Source organism: Chlorocebus sabaeus, chromosome 21 (assembly GCF_047675955.1).
Source record: "Chlorocebus sabaeus isolate Y175 chromosome 21, mChlSab1.0.hap1, whole genome shotgun sequence".
NCBI lineage: Eukaryota > Metazoa > Chordata > Mammalia > Primates > Cercopithecidae > Chlorocebus > Chlorocebus sabaeus.
This window is the reverse complement of record NC_132924.1, coordinates 70,581,320-70,607,680: the sequence shown is the minus strand read 5'-3', so window position 1 is coordinate 70,607,680 and position 26,361 is coordinate 70,581,320. Positions and strand designations below refer to the sequence as shown.

The 26,361-nt window shown below is 34.6% G+C and overlaps 1 protein-coding gene across 7 annotated transcripts in view; it reads right to left on the bottom strand.

Annotated features, from left to right (window-relative positions):
- Positions 1-26,361, bottom strand: part of CACNA2D1 (calcium voltage-gated channel auxiliary subunit alpha2delta 1) — a 498,706-nt gene that overhangs the window by 406,471 nt on the left and 65,874 nt on the right. For all 7 annotated transcript variants that reach the window (XM_073009174.1, XM_073009173.1, XM_007982343.3 and 4 more), the window contains exon 2: positions 1,500-1,581. In XM_073009174.1, the coding sequence (XP_072865275.1) occupies positions 1,500-1,581 (82 nt within the window). The remainder of the gene's footprint in view (positions 1-1,499; positions 1,582-26,361) is intronic.

Genomic DNA, 26,361 nt, shown 5'->3' with positions numbered 1-26,361 from the left:
CTTATTTTTAATCTCCACCTGTTGATAAAAACAGTCATGTAATTTCTCACCAGAACCTGTAATTTCTTTTTTTTTCTCATTATGATTAAATAAAATATTTGCTCTCAATTTAAATAGTGTCCAAATGAAAATTAACAAAGAAGATTTGGTGGTGCTTCCAAATAAACTCCATGACTTTCACAGAGGCTCACTTACTACCTACACACTTTCATATTCTAATTTAGTTTCCCACAGTGAATCACTACAGATCCCAAGCATCGGCACACAATAACTTCCAAGTTTCTTTGCACCATCAGCAATTGAGATTTGTTTTTATCAACAGAGTGTCAGTTCTCTGAGGAGAGGAATACTGTTTCTTTATTTATCTTTGGCAGCCCGCACAGTGTCTGGGACATATTACCTGCTCAACGTAATACATTGACTAGAATTAAATCTGATCATTGTTATTCGCAGGGAACACCTTTCATTTCCAAACATATTCCCCTTATCTCACAGACACTTAGGTTTGTTCAACACACTCTATAGTTGTTTTATAAAGAGATTCTGGTATAATTTTTTGAAGTATATATGTATGTGGTTTCCTTAAGAATTTCTATTAATACATGAAGTAACCACACATTCCATTTTCTCATACATATTTGCATGATAAATAGTCATATATTATACATCAAGATGCTTTTATACCACTTTATCTCATTGACTCATCACATTTTTGGAAAATAAAAGGCCTCATTTCATCACTAACAATCCAAGATGAGAATACTTTCAAATGTATTATTTACATTGAAATGAAAGTAGTGAGGCCCTTAAAAAATTTAATTTTTAATAAATCTTACAGAACCTATACATGTAAATGCTCTTACCCATGAAAAATAATCTAGTTAAGATGCCATACAAATATTTATATATTGCTGTCACTCAGACATCGTTTTAGAGTGACTTTCATAGCCAATTCATAAGTCACAAGAAAAATCATCTTTTATAGAGTCTTCTTATCTTGCACCAAAACCGTTATTAGTGATCTCAATGACTAACTCTAATCTCTAGACACGCCTGTAAACACTTTTCAAATAATTGTTACCCTCAAAGAATAAAGATATGTTTTCACTGAGGATATTCAAAAGAATCCATCACAGGAGTTCAAGTCACCACTGTATGAGGGATTATTAAATATATTCTGAAGAATGGAAACATTATAATAGTAAGTACATGACTTCCCTACTTAAATTTATGGAGAGTATACATGACACGCAGACTCATTTAAGTGAGACCTACGTATCAACTGCAAAGTGTACTGAGAAAGTGTCCTTAGTTTTTAAGGATGGCATTTCTTGTTCACAGTAACTAGCAGGACCAAAGGTGTCTCTCAGAATTTCACCACCAGACCCACATGAGAAATCACATCCCATTTGTAATATAGAGATATAGTTTCCTAGAAGATAGAACTGCATGTGAATTAATGAAAAGATTAGGAAATCTCTTCGGTGGATTTTACTCACATCAACAAGCTGATTGACTCCACTTGCTGTTTTTGCCAGTGTGACAAGGTCTTCTTGCATCTTATCCACCCATGACTTGATACTGCAGAAATCAGAAAAGATTATGTTCTATCAGATCTCTGGCAAATAAAAGTCACACGCTGATATTTTATATCCATGCTACAGATAATTCATTAAAATGCCCTTAAATTATTCTCCCTCCTAGCACCGACGATGTCCACCCTTCCACTCCAGCTTTAAATTGCAAAAGCGCTGAATCTTTAGTGTGCAGGCTTTCAGGATGCTGAAATGCCTCCAAATCAAAAGAGAAAAATGACATTGATGTCTTGTCCAATGAGAGTAAACAATTTGCTTATTTTGTATTAAAATTCCATTAAATAGCTATTAAATATTCTAAACTACAAACTTTATCTTTTAGCTTCCAAGTCTTCTGAATATAATGGTAAGATTATACTAAATGCAGACCATTTGTAAAATGCAAGAAAAATTCCACCAGCCAGGTAGAACATTCAACAGTTTGATGCATTCCCTTCTAGTCTTTTAAAATTCCTTCACATAGTTGAAAGCATGTTATATAAAATTCATATATCTTTTAGCTTTATATCATACAATATGTACTTTCCCATGGCATTACAAACATTTTGTAAGCATTTTATTTTTAATGGCCACTTAATATTCCATTATCTCTATATTCCATAATATACTTGACCATCCTCCTTTTTAAAGGGAAATTTAAGAAACCATCAGCTTTTAACCACTACATACTACACTACCACAAATATCTTAGAGCATAAAGCTTAAGAATATTTTATTTCCAGTCTGGGCATTGTGGCTCACACCTGTAATCCTAGCATTTTGGGAGGCTGAGGCGGGTGGATCACGAGGTCAGGAGATCGAGACCATCCTGGCTAACACGGTGAAACCCTGTCTCTACTAAAAATACAAAAAATTAGACAGGCATGGTGGCCGGCGCCTGTAGTCCCAACTACTCGGGAGGCTGAGGCAGGAGAATGGCATGAACCCCGGAGGTGGATTCATGGATTCACGGATTGCAGTGAGCCCAGATCACGCCACTGCTCTCCAGCCTGGGCAACAGAGCGAGACCCGTCTCAAAAAAAAAAAAAAAAAAAAAGAATATTTCCTTAGCGAGGCTCTTAGATTTGGAATTACTAGATCCAATTAGATTTGGAATTACTGGATCCAAGTAATTACTGGAATTACTAGATCCAAATTTTAAAGCAGTAGTTTTGATCATTACAATTATAATTGAAGGATTTAAGTTCAAATCTTTCTCAGGTATACAATGTACATCTTAGATGACCATTATGCAATGGACATCCTAAAATATGTGCTATGGATGTCAGGATATTTTAGAAGACCCTAAATCCATGTTCTATATCACTTTTTCCTGGTATTAGAGATATTACCAAATAGAACCACAAAATCTTCCCTATTCATATTAAAATCATTTAATTTGTATTCCTCCATATATTTCACTTATTCTTCCTCAGGTTGTAGACCTAAAGTGTGTATTCCTTTTTGCCAAGGCAACTATAAAGAAACATTAGTAAGCTAGTAAGAATGTTAGATGATTTATATTTGAATTTGAACTTTTCTCTACATATCTATGTATAATTTCAGTCATGGAGATTTAACTGTGTATGTCTTCTCTTCCTTAGGGAAGAAATCCAGTAGTATAAATATAATTGTTTAAATATAAATATAAGTAGTGTAAATATATTTTTTCAGATAAATTTAAATATAACAAAATAAATATGGAATAAAAGTATGACGTGGAAAAGAGATTTAAATGACATGGAAGAGAGCATTTCAAAAATGATGAGCAGAGAAGAGGAAGAAAAAAATGGAAAGTCAGTTATAGAAACGGATGAAATGCCTTAGAGGAAAACACAGAGGCTTGACTGACATATGAAACAAACTAGTTACTAAATGAAATACATTAAAACTAAGAATACTTTAGCACATATGAAAATAAGGAAGAATACTTATTAAATCACACTGTATGAACAGGATAGAAAAAGGTAAATGAATATCAAGAAACAAAAAACAAAAGAGAGTAAGGCATAAAATAGAGAAAAATTGTTAGAATAATATTTTAACTAGTGCCACTTATTCGCTGGTGCCTATATTTGAAAAATATAAGTAAATACTCTTAGTAAATACAGTTGTGTCCCATTTTTATATTAAATACAAAAAATTACAGTAGGATACAGGTAGGAGCAAAAACCATCGATACAATAATTTCCTAATTTAGATGAGACTATCTCATTTCTCTAAGCAGGTGCTGAACAAGTACTAGAACCTAGAGAAAATGAGTCATCTCTTCTCAAATATAATTTCCAACACTGACAAATAGTAAGACACATTATACATCCCTTTAGCTCGAAACTGAGAGGCAAAGAATATATATGTAAGGAAGTGAATGTAACTCATCCCTGAATTCTAATTTATACTAAACTGATGCAAAATATGCATTCTAACTTGTCACAAGTGCACTGTCACTACCAATGTTCATTGAGGTGAACCTGCTTTGGCTGAAAAGCAATTCAGAACCCATCCAGTCTTCCCTACCCCACTGACAAGCTGTTAGGAACACTTTATAGGAGCAAGGATTATTTTTTATAAATATGAGGTGTTAACCTGGTTTTCTGAAATGCTTAGGCACTCAGGCTTTCAAGCTGGAATTAAAAGGTTATAAAAAATAGAAAATAAGGAAAGGTCCCATTAATCATGAAAGTAAAAAATTACTCAAGTGAAAACACTCATGAGCAAAAAATTTTTATCAGTCTTTCTCTTTCTTGGTAAATTGTCAAGCACAAATATGTAATCACTAAGCACTATTTTATTAAATTTATACAGAAGACACTATAAAATTTGGGGGAAATTACAGAGGATACAGCTTTTTCATGTAATAAGCAACTAACATAGCACTCCACTAGGAAGAATTCATTGTTGTTCTTTGTCAATCCATTCACCAAGTACTAGTAACTGCTGGAAAAGATACTAAAAGATGGAGATGCAGGCTGTGTTTAAAACTGGGTCTGGGAGGGAGAGAGAAAACAACAAGAACATGGTAGGAAATGTTCGAGGAAGCACAAGAGAGTCAATGCTTAGTAAGTAGTGGTATGAGGAGGTTGATAGAAGAGGCTTTCTGGAGTAGTAGCTACTTGAAGTCATATTTGAAAGACAAGTGGAACTTGTCAAAATTGAGCAGAGAGGGAAGTAACAACGAAGGCGGAGAGAATGTAAAACATGACATGTTCAGTAACTTCAAGAGATTCAAATGATTGAGTCCAAGCTTGGTTTGGCAAAAGGTATGGAATGAGGGCAGGAGAGATAGGGAAGAGTGATGGGTCAGGCCAAGGGTCTTAAATACGATTCTGAAACATTTAGATTATATTCTCAAAATAATGGAGAGATACTAGAAAATGAGAAGTCAGAGAGTAAAAAGATCACGTAAATGTATATAAACATGATTAAATTATTTCCCTGACACTGAATGGATGGTAGTTTACAGGGAGAACAGAAATCACAAACAGAAAGTCTAGTTAAGAGGTAAGAAATGAGATGGACTCAGACTAATTTAGTGGTGGTGGAAGGGATAAAGGAAAAAGAAGGGGAGGCCAAGTAGAAGCAACTAACGCAACAGAAATTCTGAAGGATGGACAATAAGATTTCATGCACTGTTGGGTATAGAAAGTGAATGACAGGAAGAAAGTGGGATGATTCAGGGAGTTTCTCAGGTAGAGGATGATGGGAAATTGTGGCATAGAAAGTAAGTATAGGAGAAATAACAGTTTAAAGGGACATTGACAGGTTCATTTTTATTGGTTCAATTAGAGGTGTTTTGGGGAGACTCAAGTATAAATATACACTAGGCAATTGAATGGCATGGGTTTAGAGCTCTTGAAAGAGAAATCTCCATAGAAATTAAGATCAATGTATAACTCCCGAAGTAGAGTGAAGAGCGAAAGGAAGGAAATAAACAGTAGTTACAACTCTGGAAAGGTACATTTAAAAAACAAACAGAGGAACCTGAGTAGTATAGAAAAAGGAATCCAAGAACAATGGTATCGCAAGAGGCAAAGCAGAGAGAAGTTTCCAAAGAGAAGAAAGAAGTATACAGTCATCAAATAAGGTGAAAAATTTATCCCACCTTATCTTTGAGGAGAATGAAACATGGAGAATGAGGAATCAGTGTTCTTTTTGTTTTTTAATAGAATAGAAGTGAGCCTATTTCTCTGCAAAAAGAGAAAGGCAAGTAGAGAAGCAAATATCAAAGATTCAGGAGAGAACATGTAATTTATTGACAATGATGGGGTACGGGAAATGTCACCCCCAAATAGGGCACCTTGGCGTTTAAGAAAACAGCAAAAGCAGGGAGGTCTTTCTGACCTTCTCCCAGGAAGCAGACAATAAAGCCTAGGAAGGTCACTGTCTGACCTCCCTCCCTTCTACCCTGAAGGCTCTCATGTGGCGAGTGTCCTGCCCTATACCCAAAGGGAAGGAACATCACACAGAGACTCCAAGAGGTACTGAATAAACAAGTCTTGCTAAGTTTCCCTAGTTTATTAGTAGATCATACCCTTTCATCTTCTAATCATACTTCTGCAGTACTGTCCATAAAAACATACAGTTTTCCATAGGTTTTGGGGTCATTTTCTGAAGGTTCCTGTGTCACATAAAACTTAATTCATATGCTTTTCTCTTGTTATTTGTCTTTTATGTTATAGGAGATCTCAGCTGTGAATCTTGCAATAGGTAAGAAATATTTTCTCCCCTACAACTGCCCTTTAAAAGGTTCCAGATATTTTTTCTAGTTTACCCCTCTATTCCAACGTGAGAATGTGGAAGTGAGGGATCAATTAAGAAATAAGTAGAACCAAAGAGAAATCTAATCCATGGGTAGAAGACAGGATACTTCTTCTCTGGAAAATGGAAAGAGAATGTAGATTTGGGGTAAACTGAAATAACTGGAATAACTAGAACAAAAGTTGAGACAGTTTTACCTACTGCTCTCTATTTCCTTTGTAATGAAGGAGGACCAGTTATCTGTTAAGAGACAAGAAGTAGGTATTAAGGCAGATAGTTGAAAAGAAAAATTGGAGGCTTAAAAAGAATAGCTGGAGAGTATTTAAGGACTTGGCATTATACCGGAGGTCATCAGTTTCCACTGGTATTAATCAGTATGGCTGTGTGAAATTCTTACTGGTATAGTCTGAGGAGAGCAAGTTCGGGGGGAAAGGCATTCAGATGAATGTGGGGCAGATATCAGCAGGTGAGAAAGAAAGACAAGGAAAGGCAAGTTGACGGTCCTGACAATTTCAAGATCTCCACACATTCTAAATTAACAAGGACTACTAAAATATTTGCTAAAATGTTATAATACTGTATTTATAAACAACGCTTATCTCCTTAACCCTTTTTCTATGCAACCGAGAATTTTATCATAATATTTATAAGAAACTGTGAAAATACCAAATTACCAGATTTCAAATTTTTATTTTTTGCCTGATAACTTATGAATATACTGCAGAGACTAAATGAGGAGGGCTGAGTACACACACCACACTTTAAATCACCTGACACAAGCATTTTTAAAAGAACAAAATCCTAAAATTATTGTGAAATCAAATTGCTCTAAGAAAGTTTAATAGTTTGAAAATCTTTCTTTTAGATAAAAATATATGCAATCTTTGGCTAGCTCAAGAAAGTGCATGGCAACTCATGTATATCTGATTGTACAGGTATAATAGACCTTGACTAATAGGTACATTCTTTCCATGAGAAAATACATGGAATTTTTCAAATATGCAATAGCAAGAACACACTTAACACTGCTTGTTAGAAATGTATATTCCCTGGCTTCAAGCCTCCAATAGTAACAGAAGTTTCAGTGTTATAAAGGCAGGACTTGAACATGATAGCTAGTCAGAAGAGTAAGAACAATGGATGGTACTTGTGAAAGAAAACAAGGAGAAGCTCCAGAGTTTCCCTATGCAGTCAAGGTACATTTGCAACAGAACTATTTCTTATCCTTTTCCTACCCAATGTTCACCACTGCTCCACTGCCCTCTTGAAACCCATGTTCCTATGGCTCCTATGACCCTATTCCCTGGTCTCTCCTTTTATATTATTATCATCTGACTCCTTTACATTTTCCCAAAGCCAAATTGGTCATTTCTCAGCATCTGTCTTTGATTTTATGTGCCATTCTGCTTCCTTACTTCTCTTTATTTCTACTTCTTCAAAATCTCCATATATAATATCTAAATCTGAGCTCCAGTTCTACCTTAACTACCATTTGATCATTTCATCTAGATGTCCCACCATTCCTTTCAAATATGTACAATATTGAACTCAATAGCTTCCCTCCCCATACTATAAACCCTCTATGTCCCTTCTCTTTGTTGGAAAATCATCTCCCCAGTCATCAGACTCCATACCATCAATTTCTTCATCTTATCCCTCCTCCAGTCCTTTGTTTAATAATAGTATCTCAGCATTTTTCCAACACAGAGCTAATAGCTAAATGCCTTGAGACCTTATTTTATACTATCTCTATGCTAAAGTGTTTAATATGCATTCTCTCATTTAGTCATCATAAAAACTATTCATCTTTCACTGATGAGAAAAATTAAGAGATGAAGAAAATTTAGAAAAGATAAGCTACACAGCCCGCTAGCTTTTTATTTTCAAAGACCTTTTAATCCAACCAACCTCACACATTTCCATGCATGCTGACTGTCCTTTTACATATTCTGCCTTTGCTCTTTATATAACCTCTACCTGAAATTAATCTCCCACTTACATCGTGAATGGATAAATCACACTAATATTCCAATATCACCTTTCACAAATTCCCAAATTAAAATATTCTTGTCTCTCCACGCAACTTCAAAAGTCCTTTAATTGTGCTGTGCACTTATTTCCTTATACTTTCATAATTAGATGAATATACATTTATTCTCATTTATCAATGCATTTCCAAAGTTTTTATGACAGTGCTTTGAATATAGTAGACACATAAGTATTTATTGAATAGAAAAGTAAATTGAAATGAAATGCAATTGCACTACCATTTTTTTTAAGTAGGTATCTTTATTTAACGCCTTAATGCATATCTTCTCTCCATAATCCACATCAGAAAAAAAATGAACTGCTGGACCGATGCATCTGTAAACAGCATCCACTTTTCAATAAGTAGCAGATTATCAAAATGTAGACTTAATACTCTAAAGAAATTATTAAATCTCTAGAGTGTATGCCTTAAAATTTCAAATATTTTGTGTGTATTAATTGTCATAGAAAAAAAGTCTTATAATCCATCTCTGTCCCTACAATAATTCATTACAGAGTTGACTAGCAGTACAAGGTTTCCAAATGTTAGGTGTTCACAAATTCAATAAAATTTGAAGCAGCAACCAAAATATCTCTTAAAATTGATGCAAATCTTTTATTGAATAATTGAAAAAATCTTTTATATCCTCTACTTCACTTTATTGTACAGAAACAGCCCAAATTCTAAAAGCAAATATATAAAATATGCAGATTTTCATTAAGTTTGAGATAAAAAACTTGCCATTCAATTAATATTGTTCCTTTTGAGGTGGATTTGTCTGTAATGTGGCTTTCAAAATAGTGCAGTGCATTCAGAAAACTCTTTATTTTCAAAATGAAAAAAATACGGTAATCCATTTCATTTTGTGTGCATGTGCAAAACAACAAATTCAGAAAAACACAAATTACACTTTGTGTAATCTACTGTAAAAGTATAACAGTTGGGTATAAAGTGTCAAGTCTGCATAGTTATCGATTTAATTGTTTTAAATCCTAAGCTAAAGACAGAATTTGCCTGGTTGGAGCAATGCAGCCAGAATGATAGCTAAGAATTGTTATAATAGGCCCTATCCAAGATTAACTGTCTTTCCTTCCTATATTTGATGTGCCTAAGTCCTCTGGAAAGAAGAATAATGTGTGTAAACCTACTCCTATTTGTAAGGAGAGAATATCGAAACAGACCTTTTTTTTCATGCGCTTCCCAATTTATTCCACTAGCAATTATCACAGAGACAAAGAGGGAATGGGAACTATACCATAGAGAAAATGGAAAGGAAGAGGGCTTGTTACAGTAAGGGATTTATAGGAGGGGTAGTGGGAAAGTGAGATGTCTGTACCACTTGGAGCCCTATCCTAAGGCAATTCTCTGCTTTTTGCCACTATTTTTAAGAAATCATTTATTTTTAACCTAAGCAAATAAGAGACATAGTTATGCCCTGTGGAGCTGGGAAAAAATTTAAATATCAAAAGATCTAACAAACTGGCCACTTCAGTTGTGTGGATGTATAAATAGCTTATCATAAATCTGAAGTAATAAGATCATATATTTCAAAAGTCTAGTGTTCCACTTGCTATAAATACTCTACCAATGCCAAACTGTTCCTATTTTTGTTATATAATAAACCACCCACAGTGTTCCTGTAGTTGGGTAAAAATAACATAAGTAAGCCAAAGATTTAGATAACCTAGACATGAAATTTTGCTAAATATGCATTTCTTATAACATGGATAAGTGTACAATTAATTTTTTTTTTTGGTATAAAGGGAGTGCTTGTTATCTACATTAAATCATAGGATTGTTTGTGAGATGGGTGTCATGCCAGGAATGTTAGTTAGTTCCTGAAATTATTCTCAATTTAAACCATTTTCAATAACACTGCTGCTCTGTTTTTAGAAAGCTGTTTCAACTTGTGAAATGCTTTAGTATTCCATTTTTGACTAGAGTAATCCTGTAAGAAATGCAGAAAAGGATGTGCTCATGCTAATCAGTGGAAAGGTAAAGTACTTGAGAGTAGGAGAAAAGACTATCACTAAACTCTGATTCCTAAGCTGTTCATGTTTCTCTGCCTTCATTTTCTGGGTTTGTTTTTTTTTCTTTTTTTCCTGCTCGTGTGTGTGCGCGCGCATGTGTCGTGTGTAGTTAATCCACATTACAAATTTCACACTCAGAGCTCTCAAAGGCCCTGAGATCTACTTTTGTTCATAAGGTCTTCTTTTCACGAGATCTAAATTTATTTTCATGAGATCTTCTTTTCCACTATCTTGGATTGATTTTTGTTTTATCCAAGTATTTTTTTTTTTTCATCTTTTCTTTATTTTCTTCCTCAGCTGCAGCGATTTGCTTCCAGCTCCCAAGACAACGAATAAAAATTATACTTTGGAGTTGATAGTAATGTAGTTCCATGGGTTAGCTGGGGGGAGGGTTTTCATACATGAGATTTGTTCCCTGAAGCCTTGAGGGCTTTGTTTTTTATCCTTCCACATCACAATTAGTTACAACCTCTAGCATAGTCCCGTGTAGCCTGATGCCAGCTGAGGTGTCCCACATGGCCACACAATCTGCTGCTGGTGTTTCTATGAACCAAATGAGCTAAAATTCTAATTGCTCATTACAAAATCTCCATTCATTTTATTGAAGATCTTTCCCTTTATTATTTATCTGTGATTTTTCTCAGTCGTTGCAAATTGTTCACAAAATTTACTTTAGCCTATTTCAAGCATGTATTTAATTATTATTTAATTACCATGACATTACTTAATGTCATGGTAAAAATTTCCTTATTTTCTTTACTTCTAGGAATTTTTAGCTGAGCATTCATAATATTTCCAATACTATAAAAACCTCAAATGCTTATTACGTTTGGATTCTAACCTAAATCGCGAATCTACTTCCCCATATACGTAAGTATCTCCAGTCCAGCCTGTTGAACGGTTTTACAAATGTGTCAGTTTTGTCATGCTCTTTAAATAGGTTTTCTACTAAACTGAAATCACCTCTCTAATCATCTTCAGCTCCTGAAAATCACCCAAGTCTGGGCTTCAGGTCCCTCCTCTGGCCAATTCAAGTCCTCAAACTCTCATATTTTTTTTCTTTTCTTTAAGTATCTAAAATATGTACAGCCTGTCCTACAAAATGTTACACATGTAGACATACTCTTTTATATTAGTGTTATTTCCCCAACAATATTTAAGTTCCTTGAATGGATGGGCCATAGCTTATCATGTTCTGAGACTATCTAGCACAGTTCTGAGCATACAGAGCTACTTAAAAAACAACAGGTAATATCTACTGAGCACCTATATGCCAGGAACTGTTCTAAACATGTTATGTGAACATATGCTTTAATTCTCACAAAAATCTATTGAGGTAGATACTGTTATTAGTCCTACTTTACAGATGAGGAAACTGAGGCATAGAGAGGTTAAGTTACTTACCAAAGGACACAAAATTAGTAAGTGGCAGAGCAGTTTGCCTGAGAAGTCAATAACTTATAACTCCATTAATAAATGCTAACTGATGCCATGGTCTGATTCATGGTTTGGTTTTCATTGTTAAACCACCAGATAGTAGCCCTCAACTCTCCTCTCATCAGAACTTGGAGATACCTCCTGTTTTCTAGTTTACAGACTGTCATAGCCCTAGGTTCAAAGTCTGTTTCATTGATAGAAAGAGAGAAAATAACATTTGCAGAAGTCTTTCTTTACATGGCAAGAAAAAAGGCTGTTATAGTTAGAAAATAAAGATTTAAAACCAAGAATATCTAAGTATGTTCTTCCTGAAGACATCTCAGTGGAAATATATACATATTAATAATTATTCCTTCAATGCTATAATTTTTCCTCACCTTAAATTTTTAAGTTTTTATCAGTATTTTCAAATTAAACAAGCACCATTTACTTTGCTTACAACTAGAAGTTGTACTACTTTTATTAACATAACATGACATCCTCAGTGTTATGCATTAGGTCCACAGCAATTGATTCTGATATTATTTATAACATGCACACAGACTTCACATAAAGTAGCAGGTTAGGTGTAGAGGCAGCCGTGATATGCTTATAAACATAAAATATTCTAAAAGCAACATTAAGTCCTTCAATATGCATAGAAAATATGACTATGTCAGCTGGCCTTCATTGTTTTTATGATGTAGGTTCAGATATACAAACAAATGTATGAATATAAAACCAGGACCCAAATTGACTCATGTGGCACTTCTTTTAAATATAGCCTATAGTGTAATCTGCTGACAGCTGTTCTAAGACAGAGCTTATTTAACAGTCAATGCAAATATATTAACTTGCAAATTAGAAAGACAATAACTCTCTGAAAACCATCAGAAAAGAATATTGCCAGGTTATTCCATCTTCAACATTTTTTTTAACATTAAGTAAACGATTCTAGAGAAACAGAAATGAAGCCTTTGAATATGAGATGGTAAACATCTTTCTAGCTCAGAAAATATATTGCAACTTTAATTGCTTTCAACCTTTTTGTCCTCACAGAACATGGTTCTCTCTGACCCTCTTTGCCTGAGCAGCATATACATTGCCCTTACGTTCCCCTCTGCTGGCCTGAGCACAGCGAACATTCTAAACAGAAGATTGTTTCTTAGATAGGAATTGGAGACAGCTCCCTTTCCAAACCTGCACAATCTAAATGAAAAACAGTTTTGTTTTTCCCCATTAATGCAGTAAAAATAACAATGAGAATTGTGTTTAAAAATAATGTTTATCAAATGGCAAAAAAGTTATGATTTTTAGCACTATCCAATAACCCCTTTCAAAAACTGTGAACCATTAGTGCAAAGTTTCTGTAAATGTCCAAGTAATACAGAAAAACAAATCATTTTTAATTTCTTGGTCATGCTTTCAACTATTTTTCAATTTGAATTGTTCAGTGTTTCAAATTATGTAACATTTGCTAATGTTTAAAAAAAATTATATAATTATGATATTTTATGTATTATATGTTGAAAAGCAGGTCAAAATCTAGGCAATTAAATTTTTTAAAATATTAGGGAAAAAAGCACTTTGTATAACTAAATCCAATAGAAGCTTGCATATACTCTCGGTAAATTAAAAACACACTTTAAGACATGATTAATGTATGTACAGTTATTGGAGAAGGTTTTTTAAACATTATTTTTCTATTTAAATATTTAATATCATATAATTTGCTAATACTAACAAAAGAAAATAAACACAGTGTTAGCTCTATTTTCTCTTATGGGGAAGCAAATGTCAAGATGGTTACTGGAATATAAATTATTAACATAAAATGTGAAATAAACACTTTAAAACACAATAGTTGATCTCATAAAATGCCTCATTTGTGTTGATGTTTATATCTTTCATATTTCAAATAATTATTCTGTAATTAGAAGCAAAGACTTGAAAACTGAATCATATTCAATCATCTTAAATACAGGTAGGAGGCATTTAACAAGCCCCGATGAAAAGAGAATGGTATTTTAGCTTGAGGTCCCTGCTGTAGATGGCACGCCCATGTAACTCATCATCTTTATGAAATATGAAAGAATCATGAAGCAGCCAGTAACATGAATTAAACATCAACATTCCAAATGAATTGTTGCAGTCTCCTAATTTTTTTTTCATTATTAGTCATTCTGTCACTGTTCCTAGTGCTCCATTTAGAGCACATCCCAATGTGGATTTCAACAAGCAGTTTTAAAATGGACCACCCTGTATTGTAACGTTAAAGTCTAAAGATTTCTGAGGCTAGATCTGTGAATCATATGTGACTCAGCAGCCTCCCACAGGCCTGAAAACCCTTATATTCTCTCTCAAAATGTTCCTTCTGTAGAAGAGAGGCTGAATGGACTCCTTTATCACTATTCAGGAAATACAAAAGGACTTGAGCACATGCAATCCATTAGAATTCACACTACCTGTTTTAGGTCACCTGCAGTAACGGAGGAAAAAAGGCCCTTCAGTGCATCTCCTGCTGTCTGCAGAACTGTCTTTTCAACTACCCTACATGTATTTTCCCAAAGCTCTGGTTTATCCTCTCATGTCTCTTGATCAGATCAGGGAAATAGTGACCTCATAGGCATTTATGTCACCTTTGGACATCTTGTAAGTGAACCTTGAACTGAGATTATTTCTCTAGTTAATGCAAGTAATAAATAATATTTTCAAATACTTCTAGAAACTGCAGAAGAAAACATCATGGTCTTCTAGTCCAGTTCTTAATAAATGGAAGCCTCCTTTATACATTACACATGAAAAATTATCATGGTAATTCTCCCAAATACTTCCTGCAATGGGCATTCATTACCTTACTGAAAACCTTTCTATTTAGGTGCAAAACTGTCAGAAAGTTCTGCTAGGTGCAAAATAAATGATGGTATAATTGTCTTATGAATTGGCAGACAATCCCCTAAAGTAAGACCTACTCTTTACATATACTTCTACATTGCTTAATTTTTCAATGATTATTATCACTTTGAAATGTGTAAGTTATAAAAATTTCAGAAAAGAAATTAAGTGTCCTCAGGCATCCGATTTCTAACGCCTACCAAAAGAACACATAAAATAGTCATTTTTATAATGTATGCAGCTGACTTAGTTATATGTGGTCATCTGACTACCATAGTTTTATTTGTTTGTCTTTTTTTTTTTTTTTTTTTTTTGAGATAGAGTCTCACTCTGTCGCCCAGGCTGGAGCGCAGTGGTGCGATCTCAGCTCACTGCAAGCTCCACCTCCTGGGTTCACGCCATTCACCTGCCTCCACCTCCCAAGTAGCTGGGACTACAGGCACCCGCCACCACATGTGGCTAATTTTTTGTGGTTTTTAGTAGAGAGGGGGTTTCTCCATGTTAGCCAAGATGGTCTCGATCTCCTGACCTCATGATCCACCCGCCTCCACCTCCCAAAATGCTGGGATTACAGGCGTGAGCAACCACACCCGGCCTGTTTGTCTTTATCCTTAGATTTAACCAGAATGAAAGGAATGAACAAAAGTACATGTGTATAAAGGGCAAGGTGAGACTTTTTATCTTGATCCTATTAAAAGAAAAGCAAATCAGCAATTAAGGGCAAAATAAGTAGTAATGATTAATAAACATCTTACCTAAGTTTTGGATAAATACTTTGTGACCAAGTGGTGGTCAGGCAGCCCTAGACATACTAAGTTCTTGGACCTAGGCTTGGAGTTTATGGATGGACTGGGTCTGATTCTCCAGCCAGGTTCTTCAGACTATAGATCTAAGGAGGATCAATAGCCAGCGTCTAAGGACAAAGCTGAAGCCAAGAACCAAACAAGCAACTCAAAGGAATAATGATTCCAAAAGGTTGGGCAAAGACAGGGCTCGGGGGCTCACGCCTGTAATCCCAGCACTTTGGGAGGCCGAAGTGGACAAATTGCTTGAGGTCAGGAGTTCAAGATCTGCCTAGCCAACATGGCAAAACCCTGTCTCTATGAAGAAAAAAAAAAAAAAAAGAATAGCTGGGCATGGTAGCTCATACCAGCTACTCAGGAGGCTGAGATACAAGAATCCCTTGAACCCAGGAGACAGAGGCTGCAGTGAGCAGAGATCACGTCATTGCACTCCAGCCTGGGTGATACAGACCTGTGTCAAAAAAAAAAAAAAAAAAAAGAGTTTGGCAGAAAGATTGCAGGGCTCTGGCTAGGGGACTGCAACTGGAGACAAGAACATAGCAAATGTCAAAGACAGAGCAAATCAATTCAGAACTGTGGATCTAGCTCAAGAAGTTCACAATATGATTAAGGACCTATATATAGAGTCCCTGCATTGTTGTCCACCTGTGGATATAAAGGTAAAAGCCCTGACTGGTTAAGAGAAATGGTCAAAAAGTTTTGTTTAAAGACCTCCACTCTGTATATAGTTTCTTGCTCTGGGATACCAAACTGCACCATGCTAAATGCCACTACAATGAGAAAGTAATTTTGTTTTTCTTATTTCTGTAATAAAACTGCTATCTAAAAAGTGCATAATGTACTTCTTTTATGGTAATGCCAGGGCTTACATTAGAATCTTATTCTTGACCCTCCCAATCAGATTCTTCCTGCTAGATTTTTCAAAAAGCACATGGAAATCACCTTGGATAAATTCAGGCATAGTGTATATACTTTCCATCTAAAGAAAACATCTCTGTCAGGATTGTGGGAAAAGGTTTCTAATTGCCATCCAAGCTGGTCTTGTTCCCTATGTTCAGTTTTCTGATGGGACAGAAGGGAAAGTTTATGGAATGAATGGATGAATGGGCAGACAATAGGATTAATGCAAGAGACTCTGTTGTGTTCATCACAATGTCTTTCCTCTTCAGTAGAGACGTTCGGGGAGGGCATAAAGCTAGGAAACCCAGGGGAAATAACACATTCCTGATTGACCAATTCTCTCTCAATTTATAACACAGCCACCTGGCACTAGATAAGAATAAAAAAGGGAAAATGAAACAACGAATTGAAAGAGATCCAGAGAACCCAAAGGAAAATAGATTGAGAGAAGGAATAAAGGACAAGGACTTCTGGAAGTTGGGAGAAGTGGGGAAGACAGTAGAAAAAGGACACTAGAAAGGAATGCACATTTTAGAAAAAGAATGTGGGGTTTCCCTTAAAAAATGAAAATTTACTTTTGCACATTAAAAACAATTGGCCTTCCACCAAAAACTGTAAACAATGCACTATCTAATGCACTACTGTTCAAATATTCATTGCAACTTTTGAGGTATACAATTTTCAGTCCTCTAGACTAAAATGACCTAACCTTTAACACATATATGATGAAACATATGATTACTGTGGTTTATTTTGCATGGAAGTGTAAAGACAATTCTCTTATAAGACTATTTTTATTCAGAAGAAAGTATTTTTGTTTACATTCAATTTATTCTCAGGAAAGTAATGTTCATTGATTTTCATTGTTCAAGAATACATCCTTTCAGTGTGAGTAAGGGATTCAAATAACATTAATTTTTGTGGTGTAGACCAATGACAGATCAATGAATGAATGATGTTTTGTTTATAGCAGTCATTGGGTTAGCTACATACAGAGAAATGAAGTTCATAATTGTGTATCTCTATATTTTTAGCTATGCTTTTATTTGAGTCTTTCTATGAAAGACACAATATTGTTTCATTTTTCTAAATACTGAAGAGCTATATGTTACTTCTAAACATTAGGTAGTCATCTTTCGCATTTTCCTGAAGTGTTATAGGTGGCTAATTGGAGAGGTTTGAAGACAGCCTGAGCTTATATTGCACAATTTGCATGACCCTTATAGTTATTTTCTCCTGAACACAGTTAGATGACAGACAAGAATATTGGGTACTCAAGCTACTACTGGGATGAGGTCTTTGTTGTCCTCTATCATTCTGACAGGGGGCCTCTTTACTCCCTACTCTCTTAGCCAGTGAATGGGGAAACGTTAGTACTGAGAGCCTCAAAAGGGAAAAGGAACCAAATGGCAAATAATACCAAAGCCAACTCTCCTCCTAGAACACTCGTTGCTACAACACAGACATATAGGACCATATACTCACTTTCACTTTGGGGAACAGAAAGAAATTTTGATCTTGAACTTGTGTTGTCTGTAGTATTTGACACCGTCATTGAAAAGCAGTTCCTTTTATTCTAATATAATGTCAACTTTTGTTCTAGATTTGCGGGGTATATATGCAGGTTTGTTATATGGGTATATTGTATAATGCTGAAGTCTAGGGTACAAATGATCCCATCACCCAGGCAGTGAACATAATACCCAATAGGTGGTTTTTCAGTCCTTGACCCCCTCTCTCTATCCCAACTCTAGTAATCTCTTTGTTTATTATTTCAATCTTTATAACCATGTGCACCCAATGTTCAGCTCCCACTTATATCAATGAGAGCATGTGGTATTTGGACTCCTGTTCCTGCATTAATTCTCTTAGGATAATGGCCTCCAGTTGCATCCATGTTGCTGCAAAAGACAATACGTCGTTCTTTTATATGACTGTGAAGTATTTCATGGCAGGTGCATACCACATTTCTCTATCTAATGCACTGTTGATGGGCACCTAGGTTGATTCCATGTCTTTGCTATTGGGAATAGCACCACAATCACTGTTGTGAACATATGAGTGTATTTGTCTCTTTGGCAGAATGATTTATTTTCCTTTGGGTATATATCCAGTAATGGGATAGATGGGTTGAATGGTAGTTCTGTTTTAAGTTCTTTGAGAAATCTCCAAACTGCTTCCCAAACTGCTAATTACCATTCCACAATGGTAATTAGGGAACTAATTACCATTCCCACCAATAATGTATAAGTGGCCCCTTTTCTCCACAGCCTTGTCAGCATCTACTGATTTTGAACTTTTAATTTTTTTTTTGACGGGGCCTTGCTGTGTCACCCAGGCTGGAGTGCAGTGGCATGAAAAGGGCTCACTGCAGCCTCGACCTTCTAGGCTCAAGCAATTCTCCTGCCTCAGCCTCCCAAGTAGCTGGGACTACAGATAAGCACCACAAGGCCAGGGTATTTGTTTTTTAATTTTTTGTAGTGACAGGGTCTCACCATGTTGCCCAGACTGGTCTCAAACTCCTGGGCTCAAGCAATCTTTCCACCTCAGCCTCCCAAAATGGTAAGATTACAGGCATGAGCCACCATGGCTGGCTGATTTTTGACTCTAAATATCCATTGTGACTGCTATGAGATGGTATCTCACTGTGGTTTTGATTTGCATTTTTCTGATGATTAGTGATGTGGAGCATTTTTTGGTATGCTCGGTGGCTAGAAAACCTGTTCCTAATAGTGTCCACTGTTTTCTCTCCCTACCATGCTTTCTCTCCATGCCTTTGTATTTCTTCTCATTCCTTTAAGCACCAGGTCAAATGTCACCACCTCACAGACGCATTCCTGACCATACTACATAAATGCATCACTTTTCCCTGCCTTCTGTCCTTCACGTCAGGTTCTCATTGTTTCTTCAGACACTCACAACCATGCAATTATTATATTTGTCTGTTTACTTGTTTTCAGCCTCTTTCCTCCAGAATGTAAACAGCTCAAAAGGAAGTGTTTTTCACCTGAAGTCAAAAGCACTTATCTTTGCACTGAGATAAAATGGTTGCCCAGATAAGTATTAATTGAATAAAAAAATGAATGACTCTTTGAGGGAAGCAAGGAGAGTAGTCAAATTGGTATATTAGCAAGGTGTGATAAACAAGGTTTCTATTGAAAAAGCATAGACTTTTTAATCCAATAATTTCTCTTTTTTCTTAACTACCAGAATGGAGAGGATACGGGTAAAAATAATCTTAGCTGACACAGAAACCATAAAGTTTCTTTTAAAGTCACATGCAACAAAAAATTTCCATTTGAAATATCTGAATTTTTATACAAAATGTCCACAAAACTTTCATATGGAGAAAAAAACAAAAAAGATCACTGTTTCCTTATAAAATTTCAAAATTCAGGGAGGGTGAAGCCATCGCATTAGCAACCTCAGTGTAATCGAGAGTAATGATTTCTGGGCTCTGTCCCCCGACACTAGCTTTGATCCAGCAACATACTTAAAAGAGGCACTGCCACAACTGCCAGTTTGCTCAGCTACCTACATCTTCAACTGCCAGCATCTACTTTGGTTGTGGGAATGCTCCTTGTCACAAGCAGAAACTTCAACCCGAAGGACTGTAGAAGTATCTCCCTATGAAATTCAAGTATTGACAGACTAGAATAAATGTTTAGATTCTTCAGAGAAAAGCAGCCAAACAAATTGTGTGGAAATATACGGAAGTTACTATTTAACATTATATGGCTTTGCCATTTGCTAAAATTACTTTTAAAAGCTCATTAAGTTCTGTGAAGCAGGAAAGTAATGACACCATAGCTGATCTCTCATTCAAAGTCACAAGCAGATTCCTAAATGGAAAGGAAAATAGAGTATCTGCATTTTTAGACTTTAAACAAATCCATGTACTGTTTTATTTTACTTTAAATTTTTGAGACTATTAATTCCAAGAAATGTATTATTTCACATATTTTATGTTTTAATCTAACCTCAATTTCCAGAGTTACTAAGAGACTAAAATTCTATTATTGAACCAAAAAAAAGTAAATTAAAATAAATAAAGCCATAAGGACTTGTTATTTGTAATATCTCCAGCCTATCAGTTTCCTCCTTTTTCAGAAATTTCCAGATACGTCACAGTCATAGTAATTTATATTTCAACTATTCCATAAGGAGCCTCCATAAACTAATCTTCCTATACTTCCAATCTTTTCTTCTATCAATATTTTTTGTTTTGCTGTACATAACAATGACTCTTGTATAATTCTCATTCCAGAATAAGCTAAGTTCATCTTAGATCATTCTGTGTAAAATGAAGAAGTTTGAAATATTTTGAGTAGGGAATGTTACTAATCACATACTTTCCATTTTCCCAATTTACAGACACTTCACTTTCTATTTTTTTCTGCAGGGAATGTCACTTCCTTGAAATCTCCTTTCTAGAAAATTTCCAATCATCTTTTAAGGTTAAATTTAATAGTTTATTCTCTGTAAATCCCTTTAGGATGGATTTACATACAATTATCAAAATTTACATACAATTATCAAAAAGAGTTTCGCATTTCATGGTAATTATTTCTTTGTCAAATTCTCCATTAAACTTTAAGCTTCATGCAGACAGTGAGAGTGACTAATGCTTAATACCTAGTAGGAATTCGTTAAATGTTTAATGAATTAATGTTAATTCTATTACATGAATAACTGTCTTTGTCACCCCTTTCTCCTTTCATTTTACACTGCCACTGCTTTTAGGGACTTTTTCATCTAGTATATGGACTACTGCATTTTCCGGCTAACTGGTCAATCTGACTCTGGCTTCCTCTGCCTCCAGTGCTTCAACAGATCTTTTTTCAGAGTAAATATTAATGGATGATAGTTTGTAGTAGCACCAACATTACTTTTCTGAATGTAAAATTAATGTGTATATTCATTACATCACAAGAAATAGTAAAAAGTTATTCCACTACTAAAACAGGCCAAGAAAAATGACAGAATATAAGCTGATTTCACCTATGACCATAAGCAAAATCCTATATAAAATACTGATAAGTCAAATCAGACAGACATTTTCAAAAATAGTATATCACGACCAAGGAATAGTTGTTTTAAGAAGATATAGATATTTCACCTTAGAATAGCCCAGTTCCTCCATAAATTAAGTGCGAACATCAACAATTTAAATAACCTCTCTGAGTCTACTTCTTTATCTAGGTTTGAGAAACTGAAATCAATTAAGACAAAAAGAAAACCATTCAGAGCAATGCCTGGAACATACTAAATAAGCAACTATGATTAATATTATATTATTTTCAGCTTGTAATGTCATCCAGTAAATTAACAGACGATGGCAAAAATGGCCTAATCATTTCAATGAATGTCCCCCAAAATGTTTTTATTAATATTCCATTTTTATTCTTGCTAAAAAATTAGGGTGTTAGAAAGAGAAAGTTCTTTAACTTACACATTATCTACCATACAGATGTGTGAAAAAAATATTTAATGTTAAAAATCTTTAAAATATTCCACTTGAAGACAAAAGGAAGAATGTTCACTCTCATTAGTCCAATAATGCTGTTACAGAACTCATAGTTAATGTACTAGGACAAGAAAAGAAATACAAGGGATAAGCTTCGGGAAGGAAAAGAACAAAAACTTTCATTATGTAGCATATGACTGTCTACATAACAATCTAAGAGAATAAACTGATGAATTACTAAATTAACTCACAGTTAAGTATGAAATTTTGGAAAATCAATATGAGAACTGTCAACAAATAAGTGGAGCAGTATACAAAGAACTAGAAATTATCAGGATAAAAAGGATTAAAATTGGTGATAAGAAACTCAGCCTCACTAATAACCAATTAAACAATTAAAATACACCAAAATATTTTATTACAAATCAGATAAACAATAATTTTAGAATATTGACAACATTGGGAGAGATGGATGATGGATGGATAGATGGATGGATGGATGGATGGATGGATGGATAGATAGAAATAGAGACATACAGATATAGATACAGAAATAGATATAAGTAGATACAGATACTCTTTGAAAGCAAATCAGGAAATATTGTTCAAATATTTTCAAAGTGAAAAATACCTATTCTCTATTCATGTCTAGGTTTCTATCACAAGGAAATGCTCTGAAAAATACATAAAGTAATATGTATAAGGATATTCACTGAAACATTATTAGTAATAAAAAATAAATGGAAGAAACCCAAATATTACCAACTAAGGGAACTCCTTAAACAGTCTAAGGTACATCAATTCCATGAAATATGCAGTAGTTAAAATATTGAATTAAAAATAAAGGATTTAAAAATAATGAAAAGATCTCAAGAACTTTAGTGAAAAAGCAAGTCATAATAGAGTTATCCAAATGCATATGTAAAAAAATAAATATTTGATTCTATATGCATTCACACAAGGAGCACCGTACGCAGTGAACACTACTGAAAAGACACATCTGAACTGTTAATAATAAAATGGGTAGTGAAAGTGGGGGACGGGTTATAAGGGGTGTTCTCTCTAGTTTATTTTGTATGTAACTTATTAGCTGCTTGCATCTTTTGCAAAATAATGCATAGTCATGTAATGAAAATAGAAATTGTAAAGGGTAATTCACACCTCATCACAGAAAGAAAGGGTGCACTAATTAACATGATTTGGAATATTTCTCATTTAGTAAGGGTATAGCAAAGTGATGGGTAAAGTTCTTGTGCTCTGGGCTAGACTTGGGTTTTAATTCCGGTGTGGCTGTTTCTGAAATGATGTGAGACAGTTACATCATCATTCAAAAAATTAGGTTAGTAATGGCACATAACTCACAAGGTTTTTTTGTAAGAATTAAAAAAGATCTTATATAGAAAATGTTTAAAGCAATGTATAGTACATAATAAATATTTACTAAGTTTCTGTTGCACTACGAAGTCTAAAATGCTATGAATTTAAGCTTAAGGCTGACAGATAAAAGTATTGCTAATCTACAGCCTTAATTCTTTTTTCTTTCTTCTTCTTTTTTTTTTTTTTGTTTTTTTGTTTTTTTTTGAGACAGAGCTTTGCTCTTGTTGCCCAGGCTGAAGTGCAACGGCAAGATCTCGGCACACTGCAACCTCTGCCTCCTGGGCTCAATCAATTCTCCTGCTTTAGCCTCCTGAGTAGCTGGGACTTCAAGTGCACACCACCACCCCCAGCTATTTTTTGTCTTTTTAGTAGAGATGGAGTTTCACCATGTTGACGAGGCTGGTCTCGAACTCCTGACCTCAGGTGATCTGCCTGCAAAGTGCTGGGATTACAGGCATGAGCCACCGTGCCTAGCCAGTCTTAATTCTTCTAAGAACCAATAATTATTTACATTAGAACAGCTGTGCTCTCAATATTAAACTCTACTGAAAAAAAATCACTTATTCTAGATGAGATTTTATAAAAACTTTTCATTTTAATGAAATTCTATGAAATGTTTAACGTGCAATTTCTTTAAAAGACTATAGGCCTGGTATGCTGTACAACTGTTTGTCATTTTCATGCTTTTAATTCCCTTCTGTATTTTTTCTATATTTAATAAACATTCTATTATTAGAAAAAGAAAATGAAATTAACTAAACTTCAATTTCATATATTGAACAGATTAATATGATTTGAAGCTTAAAAACTGTAGATTATTGCATTTGGATATTATCTTTGATATGTATTTTTGTATAACACAAAAAGCATGCTCAACTACATGCTTAATTAACTTACATATAAATTTTGTTCCAAGGCAATATTCCCAAAATTAAAAATATAGTAAACAAAAATATTAGCTCAAAAATAAGCTATAAACTTTAAAATATTGTGCAGCTTTATAGTAGCATTTCCAAAATCACCAGGTAATTTTAACATAAATATTCCTCCAAAAATCTGTTCAGTCCTCTGGAAATTAGTATGAGATTCTTCACTGCATTTAAGATATGAATGAATTAGTTCTCTAATAAGTAACTTACAAAATTGATTCATATAAAGAAAGCAGAAATAAATTCAATGAGGCAAAATCTAATATTGTATAAAATTTTGCAATATATTCTTATGAAGCAGGTATTTATTTTCTAATCACACCTAAGACATAAAAAAGAATTTTATTCAAATTTAGAATATGGTTTGCAGAGAAAAATCATAATTGCTTATAAAATCTTTAGTTTTCAAACCATATGATATCATCCTGTTTTTTGAAGGACTTGCAAAGGATCTACAACAATGGATGCTGAAGTATTACTATGTGTACAATCAAGAGAATGGCTTACAGTTTCCTGTAAATATTCTTATATTTTACTATCTTAAAGTTAAAATGATTAATAATATGAATAAAAACAGTATCAGGCCAGGTGTGGTGGCTCATGCCTGTAATCCCAGCACTTTGGAAAGCCAATGTGGGTGGATCACCTGAGGTCAGGAGTTCAAGACCAGCCTGGCCAACATGGTGAAACCCCATCTCTAACAAAAATACAAAATTAGCTTGGCATGGTGGCACATGCCTGTAGTCCCAGCTACTTGGGAGGCTGAGGTACGAGAATCGCTTGAACCCAGGAGGCAGAGGATGCAGTGAACCAAGATCATGCCACTGCACTCTAGCCAGGGTGACAGAGTGAGGCCCTGTCTCAAAAAAAAAAAAAAAAAAAATTTGAGTATGGAACACATTTTAGAATGATCAGGTTCTAACTAGACTGCCTTTATCCATGTAACTCATTTAGTGTTGGAAAGAGGCTTCTAATTGAGGTTAGTAAAATCAACAATTCTTTATTCTTTTTTTAATAACATAGTAATATGCTTCTCAACCTTTAAGAAAAACCACACGGACAACAAAAACACTCCACACACTTATAGACCAGTTGATTAAACTAGATCCCGTCTGTTCCTCAAGCAAGCCTCAACCTTTATAATTCATTTTTAAGAACTTAATTTTCTGTGCTGTCAATTCCCCCTTTTTAATTGTTACAGGATCTCATACATAATGCATAATTGTATTAAAACACATCGTACTGCCTTGTGACATAGCATAAGTTGTCAAGTAAAATGTAATAATCTTTGACCTCAACCCACCCATTGACTTCAATAAAAAATAAAAATTATGCCTATAATCTGGCTAAAAGGGCTTTTAGACTGTGGCACTAGCAACTCCCTAGCTAATGTGCAGAACACTGAGCTCCTTAGACACTCTCCATTCTGGAAAATATTGGAAAATATTTCTCCATTTTGGAAAATATTCAAAAATATTTTCCTATTGTGTTTTCAAGGGTTGAATTTATAAATAGTTATTCACCGAATAAATCTATGCATTAGTGTATCTCCAAATAAGTTCAGTGTGATCATACATTTTAAAACAAAAATATGCAATTGGGGTTTCATTTGCTTCTATCTAGACACATGTACGAAAACAGTAAATTATAGTTTCGAACAATATAATCGAGGCAGTATTTTCTAAAGAAAACCATCCTGAGAATGGAAGGCTATTTAACAAAAGTTGTATCACCCATGGGAAGGCTTCCTTCTGTTGCCAGCTAAAGGTTGACAAGGGTCAGTCTGCACGAAACCAGACATGAGCGACATTCAAGGCAAACCAGTTCCAATACAGCTTACTTGCCAGGGAACATTACACTTCCTCTCCAAGACAGTGTAAATGTTTTAAGGTCAGAAGAACACAATGCCTGTCAAAGTGTTTCATGTATGTTAAAAAGACAGGTAATTTAGGAAGAGTCTCTGACATTTAAAAGGGAATCATGCTTTTACCATCTCCCCCTCCTCCAACTTGACACCTAATTAAGCATCAATACAAAACAATATAATTGAACAGATGTACTAGTCATTAACAGGAATCACCCATTCTCCTATCAAATCAGAGTGTACAGACAGGGCTCTATTTGTAATAGGTTGACTTAATTGCCTGAGAATTCCCCAGAGAAATGTACAAATGGATCAAGAC